Genomic DNA, 23955 nt, shown 5'->3' on the forward strand with positions numbered 1-23955 from the left:
ATATGGTAATGGAATAGATTTTACTACTAGAGAGGAGTAAGAGCACAGGAACGGTGGCAAGCAGGAGACTGAACCAATGTATTGGCAGCAAACCAGAGAGGGGAAATCAGTGGTATGAGACTGGAGACTGCCCTCCCTACCAGAGATTGCTATAGTACAAGCATAGAGAAAGGGATATAAACTCAGTCAGACCTGGTCTTTATAGTAGGTTCTAGAACAGAAAGTGCAGGTAAAAAAGCAAGCTTAGTAGGGCATACTAATTAATGCGCAATTAGATATTAGGAGAGTAGGAAGGAGACTATATAAAGAGGAGCAATGCAGGCATCTTCCATCAAGTATGCAAGATCCAGAATTATGACTTTGCACGAAGCATTTGCATAGGTATTTTTAAATATTTAGCTGACTCGAGAGATCTTTGCCCCACAGACCAGGTATAGGAGAAAATCTACTGGGAATGTAATGAGTGGAAACTTTCCTACAGGGTAGGAAGGAAAACTTTGCTCCCCCTAGCACTTCTAAGGAAATAGTTAGTGTAATAAACCTGTATAGTGCTGCACATTGTAGGTGAAAAATCATTTCAAGTTTCTCTGTACTCTTGTCACAATGACATGAGCAGTCAAGCATTTGCAATGAATTGTACTGACAACTTAACCCAAGCTTCACCATTTGCAGACATGCAAGTATTAAATGCATTGCAAAATAACCAAGAAAATGCAGCTTGTAGCAGAGGAGACTTCAAGAAACTGCTCAAAAGTAAAGCACTGGAATCTATGGATATATCCTCTGATCCTAAACTGGGCAATTCATTACTCACATCAGGGTGAACATGTAGAATTGAGAGAAATATGAAGAAACAACCCAAGTGGGATAAACTACTGTCAGTAGGAGGTTGGATAACAGGGCTACACAAAGTTGTTACAGAATGGGGGTACATACCAAAATGAAAGCAGGCAAGTCGCTCCAAACCCTCCTGATTTAAGTGATAGTGTAAGGAAATGGCAAACAATGCTAATATGCTTTAGAATTGTGATTTTATTTAACAATTTAAGCAAGGAGAGGTTTGCTTTCACCCAGTGATATAAAAACTTAATTGAGATTAATAGATATTTGGATGTTGAAGTGTATAAAAATTTGAACAAAGACCTGGAAACTAAGGTATTTAGAAAAAGTACTTTTTGTAATTCCTTTCTGCACTTTACTAGTGCACACCCCCCACACTGCAAAAAGAATATTGTTAAGGGGCAGTTTGTGAGGGGGTGTCTCATGACTAGTAGGGATGAAGATTTTTTTATGGAATGTAACACCTTGGAAGGGATGTTCTGTGCAAGAGGTTATCCACTTGATTTTATCAAAAGTATAAGAAAAGAGGTCGAGCAGAACAGATTAACAAAATTCAAACCTATAAAAGGTAGCTTGACAAATACCAATGATTCTACCAATGACACTGGTACCACTGTTAACTATGGTCATCCCAATAAGAACAAAGGAGAATCACATTACCAATCGGCTCTGATTCTAGAATTTAATTTGTTTAATTCGAAGGTGAAAAAGATATTTCAGATGGAATGGGATAAATTTATATCTTTTTCTGACATTTTAAACATAAATGAAAGCACTCCCAAAATAGTTTACAAGAACGTATGGAGCATTAAAAAGTTTAGAAAATAGCAAGACTAATGCTAGTAACATTTCCAACAAGGCTGTAATAACAAATACTATTAATGGAACTTATCAATGTGGACACTGCAATCAGTGTCAATATATCCTTAATAAAAGAGAGGTTTATTTAGATGCTAGAGACATTTACAGTACAGGACACCATAACTGTGAATCAAAGGGGGTGGTATATATGGCTATGTGTTCAAAATGTAACTCATTCTACATCGGAAAGACAGAGTGCTGAAAAAAAGAATTTACGAACACACATGAGATGCTTAAGAATAAAGAAACAAACGTCCTATATAAACATACAAGAGTAGGTAAAGATTCAAAATTTTTTTTCTTTGTGCTTGAGCAGGTCAAAAAAGAGATGAGAGGTGGTCTCTGGGAAGAATGGCTTGAGTTCAAAGAATTATGGTGGCAAATACTATTAGAAGCCACCAGGCTACCTGGGCTAAATGAACATATTTCGTTATCCTCAGTGTTAAAACTGAGAGCAGCTAAAATATAGAGTAAACCTGTAAGGATTCTACATGAACAGTAGATGGTGCTATTTAAATATAAACAGATCGTGTTTTTAATGAAAAAACAAAACCTCAATACATATACATTTTTCTTAAACTAGGATTATTTATTGTATTTAACTATTTACAATGAATTATGAATTTATTTATACATAAAGGAAAACACAATCAACTGTTTTAAGTGTTTAAAGTTTTAATGATGTAACACTATATTAAGTACCCATGGAGTTTTTGATATGAGCCTTTCTGTTTTATTGGTTTAGATAGGATGCAAACAATATTATTGGTTGTTTTGATTTTAGAGTATTTAAAGAGCAATTCGATTTAATTAACTTGTCTGATTAAGTCTTACCATAGATGTGGTATGGAAATGCACTTGGTTGACAAAGCGTTTATGTGGATTTTATTTGCCGATTAAAATAAAGCTCTTTCTACAGTTGGTGCTCAGTTTCCATTTGTTTGGACTTAATTGAGATTAAACAATGTTGTAGATTTCTGGAGAAAAAAATTCACACCTACAATTTTGTAAAGGGGAAGTTGACCTTTAAAGAAGCTAGGTTTAACGTTCAATTTACAAGAAACCATGACAACAGATGCTACAAGTTTATCAAAAATCAGGCAAACCCTACATTTAAATGCATGCTAGAGCAAACCCTACATTTAAATGCATGCTAGAGGCTAGACAAGATATACCCTCATGGAAAGCAGAGCTTACAAGACAGGAATAGAAATGCAGTTCCATTTAGCAGATATTAAAATCTATCCAAGTTCTGGAAGTCTGGACTATACCTTGGTATGTGGAAAATACAGGAAAATCTGTGAAGTGAGGCACAGACTCACAACAAAGACCAATTGTTTCAATCAAGCCAGTCACTATGTAGAAATGTGGCACAATTTTATATGTTATTAACCAGTTATGCACTTCCATAGCACCCTTTGATAATCATACAAGACTGAACACCACATGCTACACCCCAGACCCTCCACACAAAAGACAAGAAGCAGCTGTAACACTAATTTATAGCAACAATGCACAACTTCTCAAAATGCCAAAACTTCAATGTATGATTGAGCAAATGTCACTTCTGGTCTGCATCCACCACATAAGACAGTTTAAAAAAAGAACGACCATCTTGATAAACTGGAGCAGGGGTTTATGACTAAACAGGCACAATGTTAAGGCAGATTAGAAGTTGGAGTAGTGGACTGGACAATTTAGGTTGGCTCAAATCTAATGGCTGTAACTATGGACATGGATAGTAACTGAATGGTCATTTACAGGTGACATTTGAGATGCACATATTTCTGGCTTCTATCTGGAAAAATGTTGAAGCCTACTCAAAATTTAAACAGGTTTAAAAATGGGATGCATTTAAAAATAAACCATTAAATAAGGGAATTTGTGGGAGGGGGCCCCTGGCTTGGCAGAGGGCCAAAAGGAAATAAGTCACCCTACCCCATTTTTCTTTGGTGGAGTAGCTAACACTCCTGTAACTCCTGTCCTAACAAATCTAATGGGATCATATCTACCCTACGACACCCCAAATCAGAATTTGATATTAAAATCAAGTTGGCCTTCACATTAATTTTATAGGAGTAAAGCAAATGAGATTTTAATCTCCATGTTTCAAAAATCTTTACAATCATAACTGAGGCAGATGGCAGAAATATTTAATGACTAGGTTTGCTAGAAGCCTAATTTTTTTCTCTACATGAACTATCCAACATTAGCTATCCCAAGACTACCTATATGCATAAAATGATGCTCTCTATAAAGCAGTTCAGGAGCCCTCCCAAGACCAGAGAAGCCAGACTACATGACAATGAATGCAGTAAGCAATTTAAGGTTTAGTATTGATGTGCAGAGCATTTTCCAGCTCAGGTTTGAGAGTCATGTGGTCTAGATCCCCAGACTCTGTTCCATTTCAGTTTAGTCTAATTATCTGGTTCTAACAAAGCTAATCAGACAGTTGGGCAGCAAACATACTAAACTGGCTTGAGCAGAGCAAAGTATAAACCCAGCCTGAACTTGTCAGTTAGGAGAGGGAGCTGAGCACATCTGGGAAAGACATGCAACAATGCTTCCATAGGGGAAATCACACTTGCTGCAAAGTTAAATAACCATGCATGAGATGCACAACTCTCAACCTCATACTGCAAGAAATCTGAACAAAGCTAGAAGTAATGGGGGGGGGGGGGGGACAAAGGCCCCAAAATAAGAACAAATTTTAAATATTGCTTTTATAAGCTTAGAATGTTGGTAGAACAGTATGTATTGGCATGCATTTTCTAAAGGATATGGAGTCCAACTAAAATGATCATTTAGTAACGTTTAAGTACTCTGCAATTTTCTGGAAAACAGCTTGAGGGGCAGATCACGAGTCCACTGGACCATGTAGACCCCATTCAGTGGAGGCCCAGGGAGAGAAAGCTCTACAAGAAAACAATGTTTAGTACATCACAAGGCAGAGTATATATAGCACAAAAGGGAGGAAATGCATTTAATAGTACACTTGGAATATACACAACTACAGTGCAGTGCAACTATATACACAACTACAGTGCAGTATAACTACAGCTGATGTGGAAGTTTGGGTGAATATAAAATGCTCACTTTAATTGCAATCTAGAGCAACTAGTGAATGCAAAATGCTTGTATACACATACTTTTACTACATTGTAATTTGTCTACCAGCTATAGTTGACAATAGTGACAAATACAAAATGCATTGCACTAAAGACACTGAGCTAGGACAGAGTTGTGCAGGAGGAAAATATAGGAGCGTTGAAATTGATAGTGGTATAGGTAAGGGTGGGAGTAATGGCAATGGACAGGAGAAAGATTAGTAAATGGGCAAGTGTGAAGAAATGATAGGGTACTTGAAAGTGTTACAAAGAAGGAAAGGAAGGCACTAGGGTCCAAGTAATGGCCGCAGGAGACCTTGCAGTTAGAGCCATTTGGAGAGAAGGTGTGTGCATTGGATGGTTTTGAAGGAAGCAGTGCATTGTGTTGTGTGAATGGCTGGAGGAAGTAGCAGACCAGCAGGTAGGTTTCAGAATTTGGAGGACCTGTTGGTTTTCTGATCATTGGGACCTAGTGGGGTTAGAGGGAGAATAAGGAGGCAATTCTGGGATTCCATAAGTATTGTCTGCAGTGGTTAATTGGAGATATCAGGCAGTTTTTAGGGGGTACACAGTGGTGGCGGATACAAATTTGGCCATCTTGTAGCATACTTGTAGTTGAGTGATGGGGCACAATAGAGTAGAGAAGTGGAAGTGCTTCTTTTGTGGGGAGGAAATGTTTGTAATAGTGTCAGTGAGTTTTGCATATAGGTCAAAGTTTAGGCTTTCATCAATTGTAACACCCAACAGTTTGGTTTGGGTAAGTGATTGTTTAGCAAATCTGCATTCCACATTCTCTAATGGGAGTGTTTCGTTGGGTGAGTATTAGGAGCTTGGTTTTATTTGGGTTTAAAGACAGGTGGTTATTGTAGAGCCAAGTCTCTTCAGTACTTAATACAGACGAGTATTTGCTGTAGTTGAGTTTCAGAGCAGATTATGGTAGTCATCTGCGTACTGATGGAGACCCTTGAAGTGATAAGAGGTTGATATTAAACAGTTAGAGGTCTTAATATGGAGCCTTGAGGAACACCATTGGGATTGTGGATACATGGGGAATAGTGTTTTGCCATTTTACAGCATGTTCTCTATCAGATAGCTTTTGAAACGGTTATGGGTGAGTGCATCAAAAGCACTAGATAAATCCAGAAAGAGTGGAGACAGTCACAGGCTTGATCTAGGTCCATAAAGATTAAGTACTCTGGCCAAGTCAGAAACCATGCTGTATTTAATTTGATTTTCAAGAAAGAATTTTGGGTGTGTACACAAGTTTGGAAATCAGGATAAGATAGCTATAGGGTAGAAGTACAAGGTACCTCCTTTGTGGAGAGGTAGTGTTTGCTTTTTTCCACAGGTTGGGGACATAGGATTCTTCAATGTATCTATTTGAGAATGCTAATGGGGCAAGCAATTTAGGTATTCTGCAGGTGCTGGGCTTTAGGTTTCTGAAGTTTATGATTGTAGGGATAAGAGTATGACAAATCCAATTCCTTGCCAGAATTCAAAGTTTGTCTGAGTGGATGAGAGAGTACGAGTACAGGGAGTAGTTTGGCTTAATGTGTTTTTGGTAGGGAGGAGCCTGGGGTTGTATGTGCCAATAGAGAGAATTACAACTGATGTGAGGTTGGAAGAATGTGGCTGTGATAGTGTATGTAGTTTAACATGCTTGCTATTTGATCTGATGTCTTGTTTGGGTGAGGCTAGGGATTTTTTGTACCAGGAATTAGGAGTGCACTAATGGACCAGGAAAATTTTGGTCTGTAGAATTTTTTTGAATGTTATAGTATTCTGTCTTTGGATACAAGTTTTTATTTTTAATCCGGTTGCAAAGTTGTTTTAGTAAGTTGTCATTCTTGTTTATGCCATAGCTTCCAGGTTTTGACCCTAATTTCCTTAAGAGATTTAAGGGACCAATGAGCATGATTTGTTCTTATTCTTTTAGAGTGGGTGTGAGGCTAAATTTTAGAAAGGTGGTGGTAAAGCAATGCAGGGCATTGTCTAGGGAGGCTTGGGTTATTCCAATTTATGCCTTATGATATTGAATATGTTTGGGGTTAAATTTGGATAGGTCCTTGACAGTCATGTTTTGTGAAAGGGGGATAGGCTCATGTAATGAGGGCAGGAAGGAGATTACTTAGGGAGGGTACCAACTGATCAGGTTTGTATTTTTGACCAGAGTAATTGAGTTGTATTTAAAAAAAGGCTGGGGTGAGTAGCTTCAGTTGGGATGTAAAGGAAGCCAGTTGAAGTGGGCTTGGTGAACATTCTGGGGATTGAAGGGAATTGTATTAGAAGTGCTAGTAGTAATATAGTATGGAATAAGAAAAGTGTGCAGTGGAGGGAGTGAGGGTGATAGATGGGGATGGTGAGTGGAACTATAGCCCTGGAAGTATGGAAGTTCTAGTGGTTAGTTGTTGGAAGCAGGTGTAGCTAGGGGATATAAAATTTATGGAATACAGGATTGGGTGGGAATAGTTTAGGAAGTGGAGTGCAACAGAGTGTAGCGAGAGCAAGCAGTAGGCACAGCCACGAGCAGCAGAAATTGCTAAAGCATACAAGTGCAAAAGTGAAAGGGGAGCTAGGGTGAGACAGGTATAGGAAGTTTTAACTGTTGAGTGGGGGGGTAAGACTATAGGGATGAAGTGAGCATACCACTACCAGGATAGAAACCTTTTTAAAAAAGATACAAAAGACTGAGGATGGACTACTTAGATGTACGTGGAGCCTTTAAAAGGTGTTAATACTAGTCATTTGCTACTTTGCACAGGTCCTTGGACAGGGAGAGAGATGCACAAGTATAAAAAAGTGGAGTTGAAGGTAGGAGTTAGAGATGCAAGGAAAGACTCAAAGATAAGGAGCTAGAAAGAAATGGTGGGAGCAAGAGGAAAACTGAGAAAGCATAGGTATAGGTAAAATTCTCAGACACAGGGAGAGTGCACCAGAGGGGGAGAGATGCTAAAAAAACAGGTTAAGTAGAAAATGTAGCTAGGTTAAGATGAAAAGGCCTTTTAACTTAGTGTGGAGAGGGCAGTCACCAGAAGCGAAGGATGTTAATCTTCCAAAGCTGGTGCACGTTTCTTCCAGATACCAGAATTTAGTACAATTTAAACCTTACTGAACTAGTAAGTCTTAAAAACCTCCACATACAAAAAACTACCTTTTGATTTTTCACAATCTAGTTTAGTATGAATGACGTTTTTAACCTTGTCATACTGACATGACAAGTACCTTTAATACAGAGGGTACTAACAGCTATGAACCATGCTGCCCGATTCTTTTTTATATACACATACTGCACTTAACAGGTACATAAGCTTACAATGCTGCTGTGAGCAATTTACTCAATATTAAGTGTATATACCTTGTGAGGCTAGTCTTGTAATCTAAAAAAGATGATTTTACACATCTTTAAATTGAAGTCCCTCAACTTTTAACATGTTGGCACATGCTAGGAATACCTACATTACATATCCATTGTACTGCAAGTTTTAAAAGCACATGTAAAGCCATTAATAGGATTGAAACCTATTCCAGCTAAGTTTCTAAACTTGTGTTCATATTTAAATAAGCAATGATCTGCTAAATCCACCCATTAAATGAAACCTTCATTTTCTGCTAAAGTAGCCCCAAAACAGGCCATGCCTTACCAGCATCACTCTCTTCAAGACTTGCACTTATGCTGAACTCCACGTATTCCCACATGTTCAAGCCTGCAGTTCTCACCACAGTGGAGAAACATCCATCAGAGTCAGTCTAAAATTTGGAGAGAAAAGCTTCAGTTGCAGTTAATTAGCATAGTGAAAGCTCTTCAATTAATGTACATCTGTAGGGGTAAGCTTCACATGCTTAAATACCTTGAAAATCCAAAAAGATGTTAATATGCTTCACTACAAATGCAAATCTTGAGCAATAAAAATTAGTCACATTGTACGGTCTTAACTAGTCCACTCCCAAAATCCATTTAGAATACCCTTTATAAATTGTGCAAGATCCAGGTTTTTAACTTACCATTAATGTAATTTGTACTAGTACTAATTTCTGCATAATACTTCAACCCAGACCCTTTAATTCAAGCTTTCAGCCACAGACTATTAAAGTAGCAGAGTACTAGGCTGACCTAGCAGACCTCAAGCCTAACCAGTTTCCCTTTAAGGGCTTAAAATTAGCCCATTCACTTTGTTAGATTAGGCTTACCTAGCCTATGGACAAATATATTATCCCTACTGGAATACCACAGATAAGCATTTAGGAGCTGCCTCTATTAGAGTTTGATGCCAAATATGCAATACAAAATACAATTTTCTATTACCCATCCATAGATTCACAAAGCCACTGAAAGCACGGGAATTGATTCTAATTCCAGAACTAAAGTGGGCAGATTGCTTTTTAACCAAGCTGACAGCTCATTGAAACTCAGCCTACACCCTCCACACAAAATGGATGGGAGACCACACCACTCAACCAGGACTACATCATTCAGCTAAACTAGCAAAAAACAGCATTTACATAGGCTAATTATTCCAACTGACAAACCACCCCAACTCATCCTTTGAGGGGGGACTAGCTAGCAATTGTCAAAGCTTGTAATACTCATTCAAGCTGCTTTTATTCCCAACTACCTAGAATGTGGATCTATAAACTGTACATTTGTCTTTTCTCTTGTACCATGTAGCACTTCCTATAGTATGTAAATCCAGTCTAAAAAGCTTTGAAATAGTAATGCACAAAAAGCCACTCCTTTTGTCAATACCCTTTAGCATGCTCCTTCATCTGAAGTGGTATGAGCATGGCATATTAATACTTCAGATCCTCCTTTTAGTATTTTTATGCTGAGATTTTATAATCAAGCTGATCAGTTGAGTTCAGTTTTTGAGCTACAGCTTGCTTATGTCACTACCCATGTAATTCTTTTTTTTTTTTTTTTTTTTTTTTTAAAAAGCACCACACGGACTATGGTTTCAAGTTTGCAACCTCCCATTCCTACACAGGAAAGTGCATAAAGGGATAACCAAGTGTAAAGCATGCAATACTTGGGAAAAGCAAGTTCAAAACGGAGACAAGTTCACATCTATGGCAACCACAACCTACGCAAAGCTATAAACTCAGGCTATTTCATCTTTGGTCATATGGTTTTGATAAGATGCAATGCCATGCTTACCAGACCAGAAAATTGTTGACAGCCATCATCTTCAGATGGATTTTCTCCTGGTCCATGCCAACGAATGGAGCAGCAATGGCACACAGTTGCTTTTACAAAGCCCTTTGTAGGTTTTGCATATGTATACCTAGAATAAAAAAAAAAAAAAAAAAGAGTGTTCCAAGAGTAATCCACAAAGCAGCAGTAGCACTTGTCAAAACACAATTATTCACATCTAGCATGTCAATGGGGCTATTTACTACACACCAGACAAACTTTTGCATGTTATCACAAACCAGTCTGCAGGTTTCACAAATCATAGGCTCCCACCACCTGTGTTAAGCCATATATGCAGGCCAACTTGCCTCCATTGAAGGGCATAAAGAATCCATGTTGGTGCACAGGCTTCTGTGTGAACATACAGTAGCATACCACACTGAAGTGTGCAAACCATCTTCAAGCCCACCTGAATGATTTACTCAGGAACAAAGGCAGATACAAAATTGAACTACAGTTGAACACAAGACTAACTGATGTATGCAAAGTTCATAAAGAATTGACAAACCTGTGCATAATGTGAATTTATAACAGCTGTAGCACAAGATAACATCCAGGCTATGACCATTAGTGGCAGACATTTGAGTTGAGTTAGCACTGAAGAGCAGAGGCTTGCTTTCACTCCAGTGGAATTGGTGGTTTTCTGCTTGTCACTTGGTATAGAAATCAGGGTGATGCAAGTTACCCTAGTCAACTCCATTTCATAGGGATCATGGTTTTAGTCCAGGGACCATTTACACCATTCCCATATCTGACCTACGTAGGGCACATTAAAGTCAGGCTGTGGGAGAATTTGCAACTCTTGAAGTTCATGGAGCAGCAAATTTGAAGGTTGCTTCCTTAATGGCACATGCAAGTAGAGCCCCACATGGAATTTCTAGTGTGACAGAAGTGTGCATTGGTATGGGTCTTTGGACTACTAATCCTTAGAAGTCTAGTCTAGTCATAGATGCAAGAGAATGATGTTAAAACTAGTCTAACTGGGAGAGAATAGTGGTATGACAACCTTTGGTCTAGTTGAGATGCATCTGTTACCTGGGCCCATCAAGATCAACATTGCCATATGGTGGTCAAATGAGGGAATTGCCAAAATGTTACCAGTCTGGGCTTGGGTACAGTCAATCCAGTAATTTATCAAGTTTCATATGTGAATGCTGCACTTTGCATGGTTTTAACCCTTTGTGAATAACCTTGCAAGGTTTAGTCCTTGTGAATTCAGCAGGAAATACTGAGCGTAAAGCTCAATTGGCAAACATGGCTATAGGCCCAGGCTTATCTGAATATAAGAAATAGATGCCAAAAAGGACCCATTACTGGACTAAATATATTGGTCACTTTTTGCTGCTGTGGTACCAACTAATGAACTCTGCAGGTTCTATCCTTCAGCCAGTTTGCTATTCACCTTATAACACAAGGGCCAACATTCAGGTTAAGCTCAATATCCCCTCCACATGGAGGACTGCTTTAGCCTGGTCTAGGAAGATCAAACTGTGGCCATCACCCAAGGCTTCACTGACATTAGTTTGTAGGTTCATGCATTTATCAGGCCAATTACCACAAATGTCTAAGCCTAGCCATGCATCCCAAATATCTAGCAAGTTCAGATACCCTTAAGTGTAAGCAAGGGCTTGGGAGATTAGACATGTGTGTCCATTAGAGACATTGGTAAACTAGGGATGAATCCTGTTCACCATCCAATTGTCCAAGTTCCACTTGAACTGTGTTGGGAGAAACTGCTTTACATGGATGGGGAGCCTGTTCCAGATACTCTGGGATATATAGGACCTACTAGAGAAATGGCAATCACAGGCAAGGCTTACATCTTTAGAACAGGCAAATGTGGGCCATTTTGTGGATATGCAAGAGGTCCATTAGAGTGGGGCCTGACAATGCCATGCATGTCAGATCTCCCCTCAAAGCCTGGAGGCAGAATACAGGGAGAGCCTCAAGGCAGTCTGCATAGGACATTTTACTTAAGCCCCGTATTTTTAGTGAGGAACCTCTGGACATTCCAATTGGACATGCTTGGTTAGGTACATATCAAAAGGGAACATGGTCCTCAATGATGGGCCTGTTGAATGCAACAGTGGAACAATGACTTCCTTGGACTTAAATGCCATACCTTTGTTTTATAAGTTGAACATAAGATTTACTCACTACTGTAGACATGTGATGTCTAAAGACTAGATTACAGTGCATTTCCCCAAGTCCTTGACTACTGGGTCAGGTCAAAGGGGAGTGTTGTCAATGATAGTTACCAGGGTTGGACGACTTCCTGAAAGATACTTATGCATTTCCTAGCATTTTGCTTTAGTCCATAACTCAGAGTTATGGTCAGCCCCTCCTGGAGAGCATGCGTGGAATTAAACCACCATTTGTATCACAAACATTGGCCTCAACTTCCAAATAAAACGCCAAAAAAACAGTCCAAGTACTGATCCCCGAGGGACTCCACTTGTGACAGGCTTCTTTGTAGAGGTGGACTAACCAGAGTCTTGTCTGAGCCAGTTAGCTTAAAATGGGCCCACCATTAAAACCAAAATTACGTATGATGGGTCTGCTTCTCCAAATAAAGACAGAATAAAGGCTTTCTGGAAAATTGAGAGCCTATCAGAAGTCATGGCTAGTTATCACTGTGCCTCAATAGTCTTGGTATGGAAGGCCCATAAATTCATTTGCAGATTCTGATCTTGTAATATCACCAAATAGACATCAGCAGGCTTTAAATCTGGCTTCATAGTGAGAGAATGGGAAGTGGGTGCTGCATCTTTGAACAAGGCATCTTCATAGCTCCTGTGTCATGCAGTGAAAGGACATCTACCAACCACAGATGGAAGGTGAAGTTTGCAGCAGAGAACCTGGTCTTTAGTAAGAGCATGTTTTTTGGCACTTGCCTCAATTGCTGAAATGAAGCACATTATACAAGCAGTTTAAGCTAGAGAAATATGGAAAGCTTTGAACAGTACTTCTGATGTGGGTGCTGCAAAGGCCTTATTCACGAGGTTGAACATAATATGGTATTTCAAAACTGCATCCATTACTTACATTACTTAAATACTCACATGGAAAAACTAGCAGCAGATGCTGGAATTACATTAAACAGCCAGTAGCTTTTCAAATTGTAGCATGCAGGTATTGTTCGACCTTTCTGCCCTGAACGCCTGCTCACCTGGTGCGCAACGCCTGCTCACCATCAACTGGTGGAGGTGCGCAACGCCTGCTCACCAACTGGTGGAGGTGCGCAACGCCTGCTCACCAACTGGTGGAGGTGCGCAACGCCTGCTCACCAACTGGTGGAGGTGCGCAACGCCTGCTCACCATCAACTGGTGGAGGTGCGCAACGCCTGCTCACCAACTGGTGGAGGTGCGCAACGCCTGCTCACCATCAACTGGTGGAGGTGCGCAACGCCTGCTCACCAACTGGTGGAGGTGCGCAACGCCTGCTCACCATCAACTGGTGGAGGTGCGCAACGCCTGCTCACCATCAACTGGTGGAGGTGCGCAACGCCTGCTCACCATCAACTGGTGGAGGTGCGCAACGCCTGCTCACCATCAACTGGTGGAGGTGCGCAACGCCTGCTCACCATCAACTGGTGGAGGTGCGCAACGCCTGCTCACCATCAACTGGTGGAGGTGCGCAACGCCTGCTCACCATCAACTGGTGGAGGTGCGCAACGCCTGCTCACCATCAACTGGTGGAGGTGCGCAACGCCTGCTCACCATCAACTGGTGGAGGTGCGCAACGCCTGCTCACCATCAACTGGTGGAGGTGCGCAACGCCTGCTCACCATCAACTGGTGGAGGTGCGCAACGCCTGCTCACCATCAACTGGTGGAGGTGCGCAACGCCTGCTCACCATCAACTGGTGGAGGTGCGCAACGCCTGCTCACCATCAACTGGTGGAGGTGCGCAACGCCTGCTCACCATCAACTGGTGGAGGTGCGCAACGCCTGCTCACCATCAACTGGTGGAGGTGCGCAACGCCTGCTCACCATCAACTGGTGGAGGTGCGCAACGCCTGCTCACCATCAACTGGTGGAGGTGCGCAACGCCTGCTCACCATCAACTGGTGGAGGTGCGCAACGCCTGCTCACCATCAACTGGTGGAGGTGCGCAACGCCTGCTCACCATCAACTGGTGGAGGTGCGCAACGCCTGCTCACCATCAACTGGTGGAGGTGCGCAACGCCTGCTCACCAACTGGTGGAGGTACGCAACGCCTGCTCACTATCAACTGGTGGTGGTACGCAACGCCTGCTCACTATCAACTGGTGGTGGTACGCAACGCCTGCTATCAACTGGTGGTGGTACGCAACGCCTGCTCACTATCAACTGGTGGTGGTACGCAACGCCTGCTCACTATCAACTGGTGGTGGTATGCAATGCCTGCTCACTATGTATTTTGCAATACAGCAAATCCAATTCTTTATTCCATAATTAGTATCAGAATACAATATAGGTTCATACTAGGCTATCTGCCCTAGGGCATTTATAAGCCTAGCCAGAGTGCATTTGGCTTTTGCCACCCTTTTAAATTAATTTTGCTATGCCCTTTCAAGGTTAGTATACTGTGCCTCTGTCTAACAGTGACAGAAGTGATACCCGGGGTAAACCTACGATCCCCCATCCACTCAAGATTCCTCTTGGAGAGGAAGAGGGACTCTGCCTAACCTGGACTGAGATTTTATTCGAGTGAAGGGAGCCTCTGGGTTATGAATCTGTCCCTCCAGCATGTCCTATTTCAGTGCTGAGGTTCAAGTCTCGAGCACGTAGCTCGATGGGATTTGGATTTTGAGGTGCAGCGTGTCCATTAATTCTGGGTTGGACATGCTTTACGTCAGGCACAGATTGCCTCTGAGCAACTCTGAGCAAGTGGTATGCCACTGAGTAGAGCTTGAGTTTCTTTAACTGGGCAGCATATGGCATCTGTTTGAGCCCTTTGATCCTCTTGGTGAGGTACTTCTGGGGTCTTTCCAGTTGCTGCAGGTGTCTGGTAATGGTACATCCCAAAAGGGGCATTGTACTCAATTATATGAGGCATGAGTAAAGAGGCACGATGACCTCCCCTGATCTAGATGTGAATCCCTTCATGATTAGGTGGGCTATGTTTTTCTAACCACTTTGGCCACGTGGTTGTCAAATGAGAGATTGCCATCAAACTTGGGTCCCCAATTACTTCTTCCGTACTTAATGGATTACCATCTATGTGGTAATTTGTGGGCACTGTTTTTGCCAAAGGGGATGACTATACACTTTTTGGTGTTTAGCTTGAGGCCATGGCTGTGGCACCAGTTGTCTGTTTCTATGAGGCCCTTTTGGAGGATGCCTGTCGGCTGGAGAGTCGATTATAGCACCCAGTTTGCAGTCTTCTGCAAACATAGTCAGCCACAGTCCTTCGATGTTGGCCTGTACCTCCGAGAAATATATACTGAATAGGAGAGGTCCCAGGACTGAACCTTGTGGGACGCCACTTGTAACTGGTTTTGAGTCTGACATGGCTCCAGCAATTCTAACCATGTGAGTTCTGTCCTTGAGCTACTTTGCAACCCATCTAATGACATAGGGATTTATAAACTCCTATAATGCCCAAGTGGGGTATTGTATCGAAGGCTTTTGCAAGGTCCAGGTAGGCTGTGTGGACCACCTTCCCCTCATCAATGGCCTTGGTGATGGTTTCAAAGAAATTAACCAGGTAAGAGGCAGAATCTGCCCTTAAAGCCGAACTGGGTAAGATCCAGTGTCTGTAGGTCCCCAATATCTTTTTATGAGGTCCATGATTATCTTTTCCATAGCTTTGCAGACCAAGCTAGTCAGGCTTATGGGGCGATGTTTCCAGGATCCGTTGAGGCACCACCTTTGTGGAGAGGGACCACCGTTGCTGTACGCCACTCTTTGGGCACATATCCTGTGGTAAGGCTGAGATTGAACAGTAGTTTTATGTTTGGGTTTAGCTCTGAGTTCATGTAGGACGCAGCCCAGGACACAGTCTGGTCCCATTGATGCTGTGTTTTTTTGCTTTGGAAAGGGCGGCTCTTACCCGAGCATCCAAGATGTCAGGGGGTCAGCACTCTGCTGGGATAGATTTGCCCTTTTGGTGAGGGGGGAGAAGTTTGCACTGAACCTGTCAGCTAGGATGTTGGCAATGTCTGTGGGTTCGGTGTATTTTGTCATTTTGGACCAATTCTGAGCATATCTGGGAATTCCCACCCAGGTTCCCAACAACTAAAGAAAGCCTTGTGATTATCCTTAGTGTCCTGTGCAATTTTTCTCTCAAAGCTGGCCTTAGACGATTTGAGTGCCCGTAGTTTTTTTGCCAACACTGATCAGAGATGCCTTCCCTTTTTGGGATTTTGCTCCATCATGTAGTAGCTTCCTCCTATTGTAGTTTGTGGCTGGGGTCCACCAGACAGGATGTGGAGGATTGGGTCTGTTTTATTTGGGATTGCATGATCCATTCATTCCTGGAGGTGTTCATAGAATGAGTTTATAAAGGATTCTGCAGTCTGGGTCGTATTTTCCACAGGCCCGGGGGCTTTGAAGGATTCCACCTAGGTTTTGAGGATTGTGAAATTTGCTTTAGAGGAGTGTGAAATTTGCTTTAGAGAAGTTTTTCACTGTGGTTTTCTGGGCAAGGGGTGGGGTCGGGATGTGAATATCCAGTGAGATTAGTTTATGGTCTGATCTTACCAGTGAGGGACACTTCTGGTCTGGAGCATAGAGTCCCCATGTTGGTGATCAGGTCCAGTATGTTCTCCTCTCTTGTGGGAGTGGTAACTAGTTGTTCCGTAGCATTTGAGTTTATAAATTCTTGGAACCTTTGAGCTAGGGTGTTGGAGCTAGAGTAATGTTCCCAGTCTATGTTTGGGTATTTGAAGTCACCCAATATAATGGTGTTTGGAGAGACCTTCATATTTTTCCATTGTTCTTAGGAAGGTAGAGTGGGGTTCCTGGGTTTGGGAGAGTGGGGTTCCTGGGTTTGGGAGGGTGGTCTGTAGCAGACTATAAACTGGAAGGCAGTTTTACCCACTGTTAGTTGCACATGGATAATTTATGCTTCATGCTGTGCCACCAACCTGGAGGTGTGGGTACCTTTGACGAATATTTATACTCCCCCTTTTCTGGTTCAATTCAAGTTTTGGGGCCGTAAAGCATTGTATGAGGTATAATCTGGTAGTACTGGGGTGCTCTAGAGAGCCTTGATCCAGGTTTCTGTTACTGCACAGATATCAATGTTCTCTATGCCAAGGAGAGTTTTGAGTGCATGCATCTTTAGGTTTAGACTTCTGGCGTCGAGTAGCATTACTCAGTTTCTTATCCCTTGTGATACCTATGGAGGTGGGTTTGTCTTGAGCCTTGCTAAAAAAGGCACTATGGGAGTAGCAAGAGCCTTTGCCAATATCCGAAAGCCCAGGGGTGACAAGTGCAAGCTATCCCTAGCTAAGCATTGTGGCTTCGCAAGCATGTCATCCCAGGCTGACAGGCAATGGATCCCCTTTGAATGACACAAATACTTAAGCCAATTGTTGAAATGGATCATCTTGTCTTCATATTGTGGCATCATTCTTGGTGAGGGTAAGATGCTACTCAAGGTCAGGGTCATACCGGCCTGGGCCACATGCTCAGAGAGCTCCTCTGTCTTTGTGTAGTCCAGGGAGGTATGTCTCTGGTCATTCACACCAGCATGGACAATGATGGAGTCATATTTGTACTTGCCTTGGAGTGACCCGAGTGCTTGTGTTGTGGTGGATCCTAGTGCCAGACAGGCAGCTCAACATGACCTTGTTCAGCCTGGTGAGCGGGACGTCAGTGTGCCTGATAGAGTCACCTATTACAAGTGTATCAGGTGTGTTTAGCCTTAAGGCCTGTGACTGTCTGGCAACACTGGCTTTGTGAGCTATGTGTTGCATGTGTTTTGTTTTGGGGTAGCGGTTGCTTGGGTGTCTGCTTTAGAGGTCTCTGCTGCTTAGGCAGATTTTTAGAGCCTCAGAGTGTTTGTGCGTTTGTTTGGTTTGCTGTCGTGGTAGGTCTATGTGAGACTGGAATTGTAGTGAGTGTGGTTTCCTTCTCCTGACAGGTTTCGCCCCGAGTTGAGAGCTTAGCCTCCAGTTTGGCTATATGATTGCATCTCTCATGTGTTGGAATTTGTTGGGAGGAGAGAGTTGTCTGTGTACATGAGGCAGTTGCAACATTGCCTCAAGATTCCCAGATTCACCAGCTGGACCGGAGAGGAGATTGACAACTGACCTTTGGACATATACTAGCAATGTTAGCACACTGGTCAGCCCTTCAATAAAGCAAGACATTTACGTAAATGAGTCAACACTAAAGCCTGGGCAAACCGTTATTTCAGGTGTGGCAGAGTTTTGAAAGTATCGGCTGGATTCCAAGAATCCATAAACGCATTTCCTACAATATCCAGTCTCATCAGAACACCTAGCAAACAGGAGAAATACTACACAGTGATGGGCAAGTGCTACACTACTTCAAACAGAAAATGAAATTGCATAATGTGTTATTTCAGGCTTTATGTAACCCCAGTCCTCAATTCATGATGGCACCCTGCAGTATGAACAAGTTTTGCAAGGCTCATTTTTTGCATGCCACTTCAGTCAAGGAGCTCCAAGCAGTACCAACACTGCAATGCCAGTAAAGAGCCAACAGAATGAAAATCTGTTATAGATGCTACCCTATGCAATGCACCGAGCAAAAGTAAAGCATTAAGTGGGCTCACTGAAGTGGAGACTGAAATTAAATGAAGGCATTCAGGCACTCCTGGCAGAAAACTGCTGGTAACACTATTACTTGTTAGTGATTTAACAGGAGTTACTGCTAGCACAGCTAGCTGGAATTTTGTAAATTCGAATAGCAAACTGACTTGCACAAGATGTTAGTTACAAATTAGAACAGTTATGTGTACATCAGATTGATTTGTACATCAAATTGATTTGTACAGATGTTGAAAAGGCATCTGTAAAGTGCTTGTTTAAAATGTATCCAGTGTGGCCTACTGGAGAGAACAGAAATGTACATGCACCATTGTAACTCAAAGTAGGTTTTAAGCAGAGGAAACTGGCAGACAGGAGGTTGACTCAGTCCAGCAAACTTAATATCCAAAATTAAATCACTTTACAGGCTAGGCCATAAAGATGTAGGTTTCAATGCAGCCAGAGATGGTCTGTTCTACGAAGTTTTCTGCATTGTCTTTGGGGTAAACTCACTACTCTGGAAGGATGAGTGTGAAATTATGACTTCCAGTGCCTACCACAGATCTGAGCAAAAGCCCTTTTGTATGGTTACAGGTAAGTGCTAAATCCTGCCAGTTTCCAGCAATGGGGATTTACATGGGAACTATTACCAGAAGTGATGTTATTCTGCAAATTATATTTTGACAAGTTTTGGTGAGACAGCATTCTCTATTCTGTCTTGGGCCTGACGAGGACCTTTCAGCACATCTGCTTTGCTCTATTAAGTAGGGAATAGAAACTCAAATTTGGTCAGGAATATAATGAAGCTTAAGATAGTGCCCATCCTTGTTACTTAAACATCCTTGTTACTTAAAAGTATTTGTGATTTGAACTGGCACTGTCAATATATACTTGGTATTTATTAAATAAATTTAATAATTTCATTGTGGCTGATCTTTGTAAAGATATTTAAAGTGACTATTGGCATATTTAGCAACACTGTGGGCCACCCCTTATAGTCTTGCTCTTGGTAAAAAAAACATTTGTATTGGTATTAATTTCAGTATATTTGGTACCCATGGAAGAGCCTTAAGGTCGCTGGCAGGAGTGTCTGGTGGCAGTTATAACTACCTTAAGTCTGGGTAGAAGGAGGCATAACTAAAACTTGTACACGTCTTCCCCAGGTGTATGTACACATCAAATCTGAGTCCGCTACATGGGTAGGAACCCAAAGCACTGGCTGGACAGAGGGTGCTGGAGGTCTTTGCTTGGACACTCAACTCTATAGCTGTACCAATGGGGGGTCTTATTGGGGATCTTTAAGAGGGAGAAACCAGGCCTGGACCAACTGTTCCCCATGCACTCTTAATGGAAATTGTGCTTGATGCAGAGAACTGCATCTGGAGATAGTTTACCAGTTATCCTCCCAGTGAGCATCCCCCACTGGTGCCAATGGTGAGGATTGAGGCCCCTTAATTACTGGCCCAGAGGGGGAGGGTCATCACAACTGATGGCCATGAGCAACATGCACTTCACATGGAGAACCTGAAAGCACCCACTACACTGGGGAAACACCATGCCAGATTAAGGGGCGTGTAGAATCCAACCATTTAGAGCCAAGTTAGAGGGACTGGTGCTCCATTTCCAAGAATCCAGTTATAGTTGTCTCTGCAGTTAGGTAGCAGTTTATTCATAAAAAAAAAAAAAAAAAAAAAAAAATCACTGGTTCCTATGGGGGGGGGGGGGCAGTGCTCAAGATAGGCATAAACAAGGAAGCAGTGTAGAAAGATGCACAAGACAGAATTCAAAAATGCATTAGAATCCAGCCCTATAAAATGGGCACAGTTCTACCTAGTGCACAAAATTAATCACCTGATCCTCTTGGGGGGGGGGGGGGGGTCAAGCACAAACTGACAACTTTTATACAGGTTAGTGTAGAAAACTATACCCCATTCTAACCAATGCATGCCATTTTATGCACATGAAGGTAAAAAATCCTCAACACAAGTGCTTAAAGTCTGATCCAGCAAATCACAGCAGCTTTGTCACCTCTTTAGAGACACATGCCCATACTACAGATTAGATGCATTACAATTTGTAACTTAGCTCCCCTCATGACCAAAGTACAGTCAGCCATGAAATGCATCCTATGCCTATGGGAAACTTCTGCCAAGATAGTAAGCTTGGTCTCAAATCAAAAAGTATGAATTACATTTCACTGCAAAACTGCCTTTTCTGCTTCGCTTACATTTAAGCAGAAGAGATTCAGCTGTTTTTGACAAGTGATTGTACAAAGTGAACCTCCATAGGAAGGAGAAACAAACTGCAACATTTTTAGAGCAGATATGTACGTGTTATGCCAAACTCTGCATAACCTACCCTGTGTTTGGGTAGGTTTAGGTTTGCTAAAGCTATTCAGTGAAATTTAAATCAGCAGCTTTCTCAGAACTTATTCAACCTTTTCAGGAAGGTCACAAAAATCTGCACAGCTATAAAGCTTGCTAGGAAACCCAGTATGAAAACATTGCACTACATTTGATCCATTTGGATTATACAACTCAAGTTTTAGCCCTAAACAAAATCGCAGTTGTCTACACCTATATTTTCACAGCCATCTGCAAGTTCAGCATAAACGTGAGAACACTAAATAGCATGAAATCATAAGACAGGACTATTGAGGCAAAGTCCACTGGGTCAAACCCCATTATCAGTGGAGGCCCAGGGAGAAAAGCTCCACAAAATATTTGAGTATTAAGGATAAAATAGACCAATAGACCAAGACCATAAATAAACTATTGGCACAAGAAATAAAAATAGTACAACATTAAAATCATTTGAATGTAGTTTTGGTTCGAAGCAAACCGTTCCTTAGGAGGTTCTAGACATTGCATAGGTTTTGTCCAGCTTTTATTAGGTTTGGTTATTGTTAAAAGCTGATTAGAAGACTGGGCCAAATTAACAGCACTTACAGAAGTGCAAAGTAAAATTGAACCTATGCCAATTATAGTATCCATTGTCAAATGAAATGGATTTCACAAGCTGAAACCAAGAAACCTACAAATTGTGAGTTCTTGTGTACAGGTACATGTTTTGCATTAGCGTGTGCTGCAACAAGAGACCAAATCCAAGAACTTAATATGCAGTTGTAGGTATCCAAGTAGAAGAAAGTGGAACAGTCTAGGTCATGCAGATCTGTATTAAGAAATCCAGGCCCAGAATGCAAACAGTACTTTAACTGTCAATGCTCCACAGTAACAGGAGTACAGCCAGCTACTGTTTGGCAGACATATGGGTCTTCATTGAGATTTAGGAGCACACCACCTGGGGAAACCACATCACTTTGATCTATACTTTGTCAATTTAGTTGACATGGAATGTTGCTGGGTATGGAATTTGGCATTCTAGATTATGAAATGGGGCAAAGACCAGTGCATTGGGTTTACATCACTGACGTATTTGCATGTCAAAACTTGGATCTGCTGCAAATGTATCCAGTACCTAGATGAAACACTAACTCCTTAGTGGCGAGTAAAGTATCAGACATGCTAGCCCAAATTTCATAAAGTCTGAATTCCGGCAGTCCATTTTACATGAATTGAACATCTTCAGAAGTGATTCAGTGTATAGTTCAGTGCTACTGGAGTCTTGAAAGGACTAGTTAAAGACATTGGAGATCTCCAAACTCTGGACCCCACACAGTTTGGGTTTGTAAAAGGCAGATCATGTCTCCTAAACCTGATGGACTTCTTTGAAATAGCCACCAAAGCCATAGATGAGGGTAAGGTTGTTCACACAGCCTATCTAGATCTCGCCAAGGCGTTTGACACCATCCCCCACTGGAATTATACTCACTAAACTAGGTATGAATCCCTAGGTCACAAGATGGGTTGCCAACTGGCTTATGACAGAACCCACACAGTGAAAGTAGAAGACTAAATCAGACTTCAGACCAGTGACGAGTACCACAGGGTTCAGTCCTAGGTACTCTCCTGTTTGGAATCTACGTCTCTGAAGTACAGATGGTCTTTGCAAACTAGGAGCCATAATTGAAACTCCTAATGTGGACATCCTACAAAAGGGCCTCACTGAGACAGATGCCTGGTGTCAAAGACATGGTCTCAAGCTCAATGCCAAAAAGTGCATGGTCATCCCCTTTGGTAAAAACTGTACCCATGAACTACCACATCAGTGGTACTTAACACCGAAAGTGTGAGGAGACCTTGGGACACAGGTGGACAGTAGTCTCCTTTGATAATCACATCGCCACAGTGGTCAGGAAATCCTATGTGGCACACCTAATCAAAAGGTTTCTCAACCAGGAAAAAAAAAAAAAAAGTCATTGTTCCCCTCTACTCATCACTCATTAGACCCATTAGAGTAAAACACCCCTTTTGGTATGTACCTCACATCAACTGGAAAGGCTGCAAAAATACCACAAAGAGGATTACTGGGCTCAGATGCCTTATGCAGACAGTCTCAAAACTCCAGCTTTACTCAGGTCGCATATCACCTACTCAGAGGCAATCTCTGCCCAACATACAAAGCTATGTCAAACCCAGAGCTGTTGGACATGCTCCACTTAGAAATCCCAATCCCTCTGAGCTACACACTGTAGGGACCTAAACCTTGTCACCACAATAAACAGAACATGCTGGAGGGATAGATTCCTGTCCCAGAGACTTCCCATACTTGAACACCCATCTTTGTCAAACAGAGCTCCTCAAACACTATTAAAGAAAAATCTTGATTGGATGGGCAATAGGAAATTCACCCTGGGGATCACTTCTGTGGTTCTGCTCGACAGGGGCACAGGAAAATATTTTCTTGGGTGGCAAAAGCCAGGGTACCTTTTTGGCTAGGCTTGTATAGGCCCTAGGGCCAATAGCCCAGTTCCTACCTATGAACCTACCAAAATTCATAACTCCCATGAGATTAGAATGTAGTAGTTGTACTGCATTAGAGTAATGTGTACATGTACATCCTAGTATGGAGCAGTTATACTGAGAAGCATGCTTTCAATACCAGTCTTAAAATAGCCTAGCTTGTCTCGATATATAAAAAAAGTGTGATGACCAGTGCTAGTTACCTTCATAAAATCAGGGTTTAATTTGGTTACTTTATTCTGATTTGATTGATGCAGACTGCCTTCGTCAAGCACAGCTGCAACTTTGAATAGTGTGAAGGATGATTCAGTTGACTCGTGCAAGAGTAACTTCCAGCTGCAGCCTGCTGCCATTCCTCAGTCTATTCTGGTTCAACACCTCAGTGCCAAGAAC

At 41.9% G+C, this 23955-nt stretch overlaps 1 protein-coding gene across 2 annotated transcripts in view; it reads right to left on the minus strand.

Annotated features, from left to right (window-relative positions):
• The window catches only part of LOC122793959 (alpha-2-macroglobulin-like protein 1), a 621161-nt gene that overhangs the window by 488170 nt on the left and 109036 nt on the right, over positions 1-23955 (minus strand). For both annotated transcript variants that reach the window (XM_044062013.1, XM_044062014.1), the window contains 2 exons: positions 9961-10087; positions 8450-8555 (listed from right to left, as the gene is read on the minus strand). In XM_044062013.1, the coding sequence (XP_043917948.1) occupies positions 8450-8555; positions 9961-10087 (233 nt within the window). The remainder of the gene's footprint in view (positions 1-8449; positions 8556-9960; positions 10088-23955) is intronic.

The sequence above is a fragment of the Protopterus annectens genome, chromosome 2.part1, assembly GCF_019279795.1.
Source record: "Protopterus annectens isolate FY-2018-M chromosome 2.part1, PAN1.0, whole genome shotgun sequence".
Taxonomy (NCBI): Eukaryota; Metazoa; Chordata; order Ceratodontiformes; family Protopteridae; genus Protopterus; species Protopterus annectens.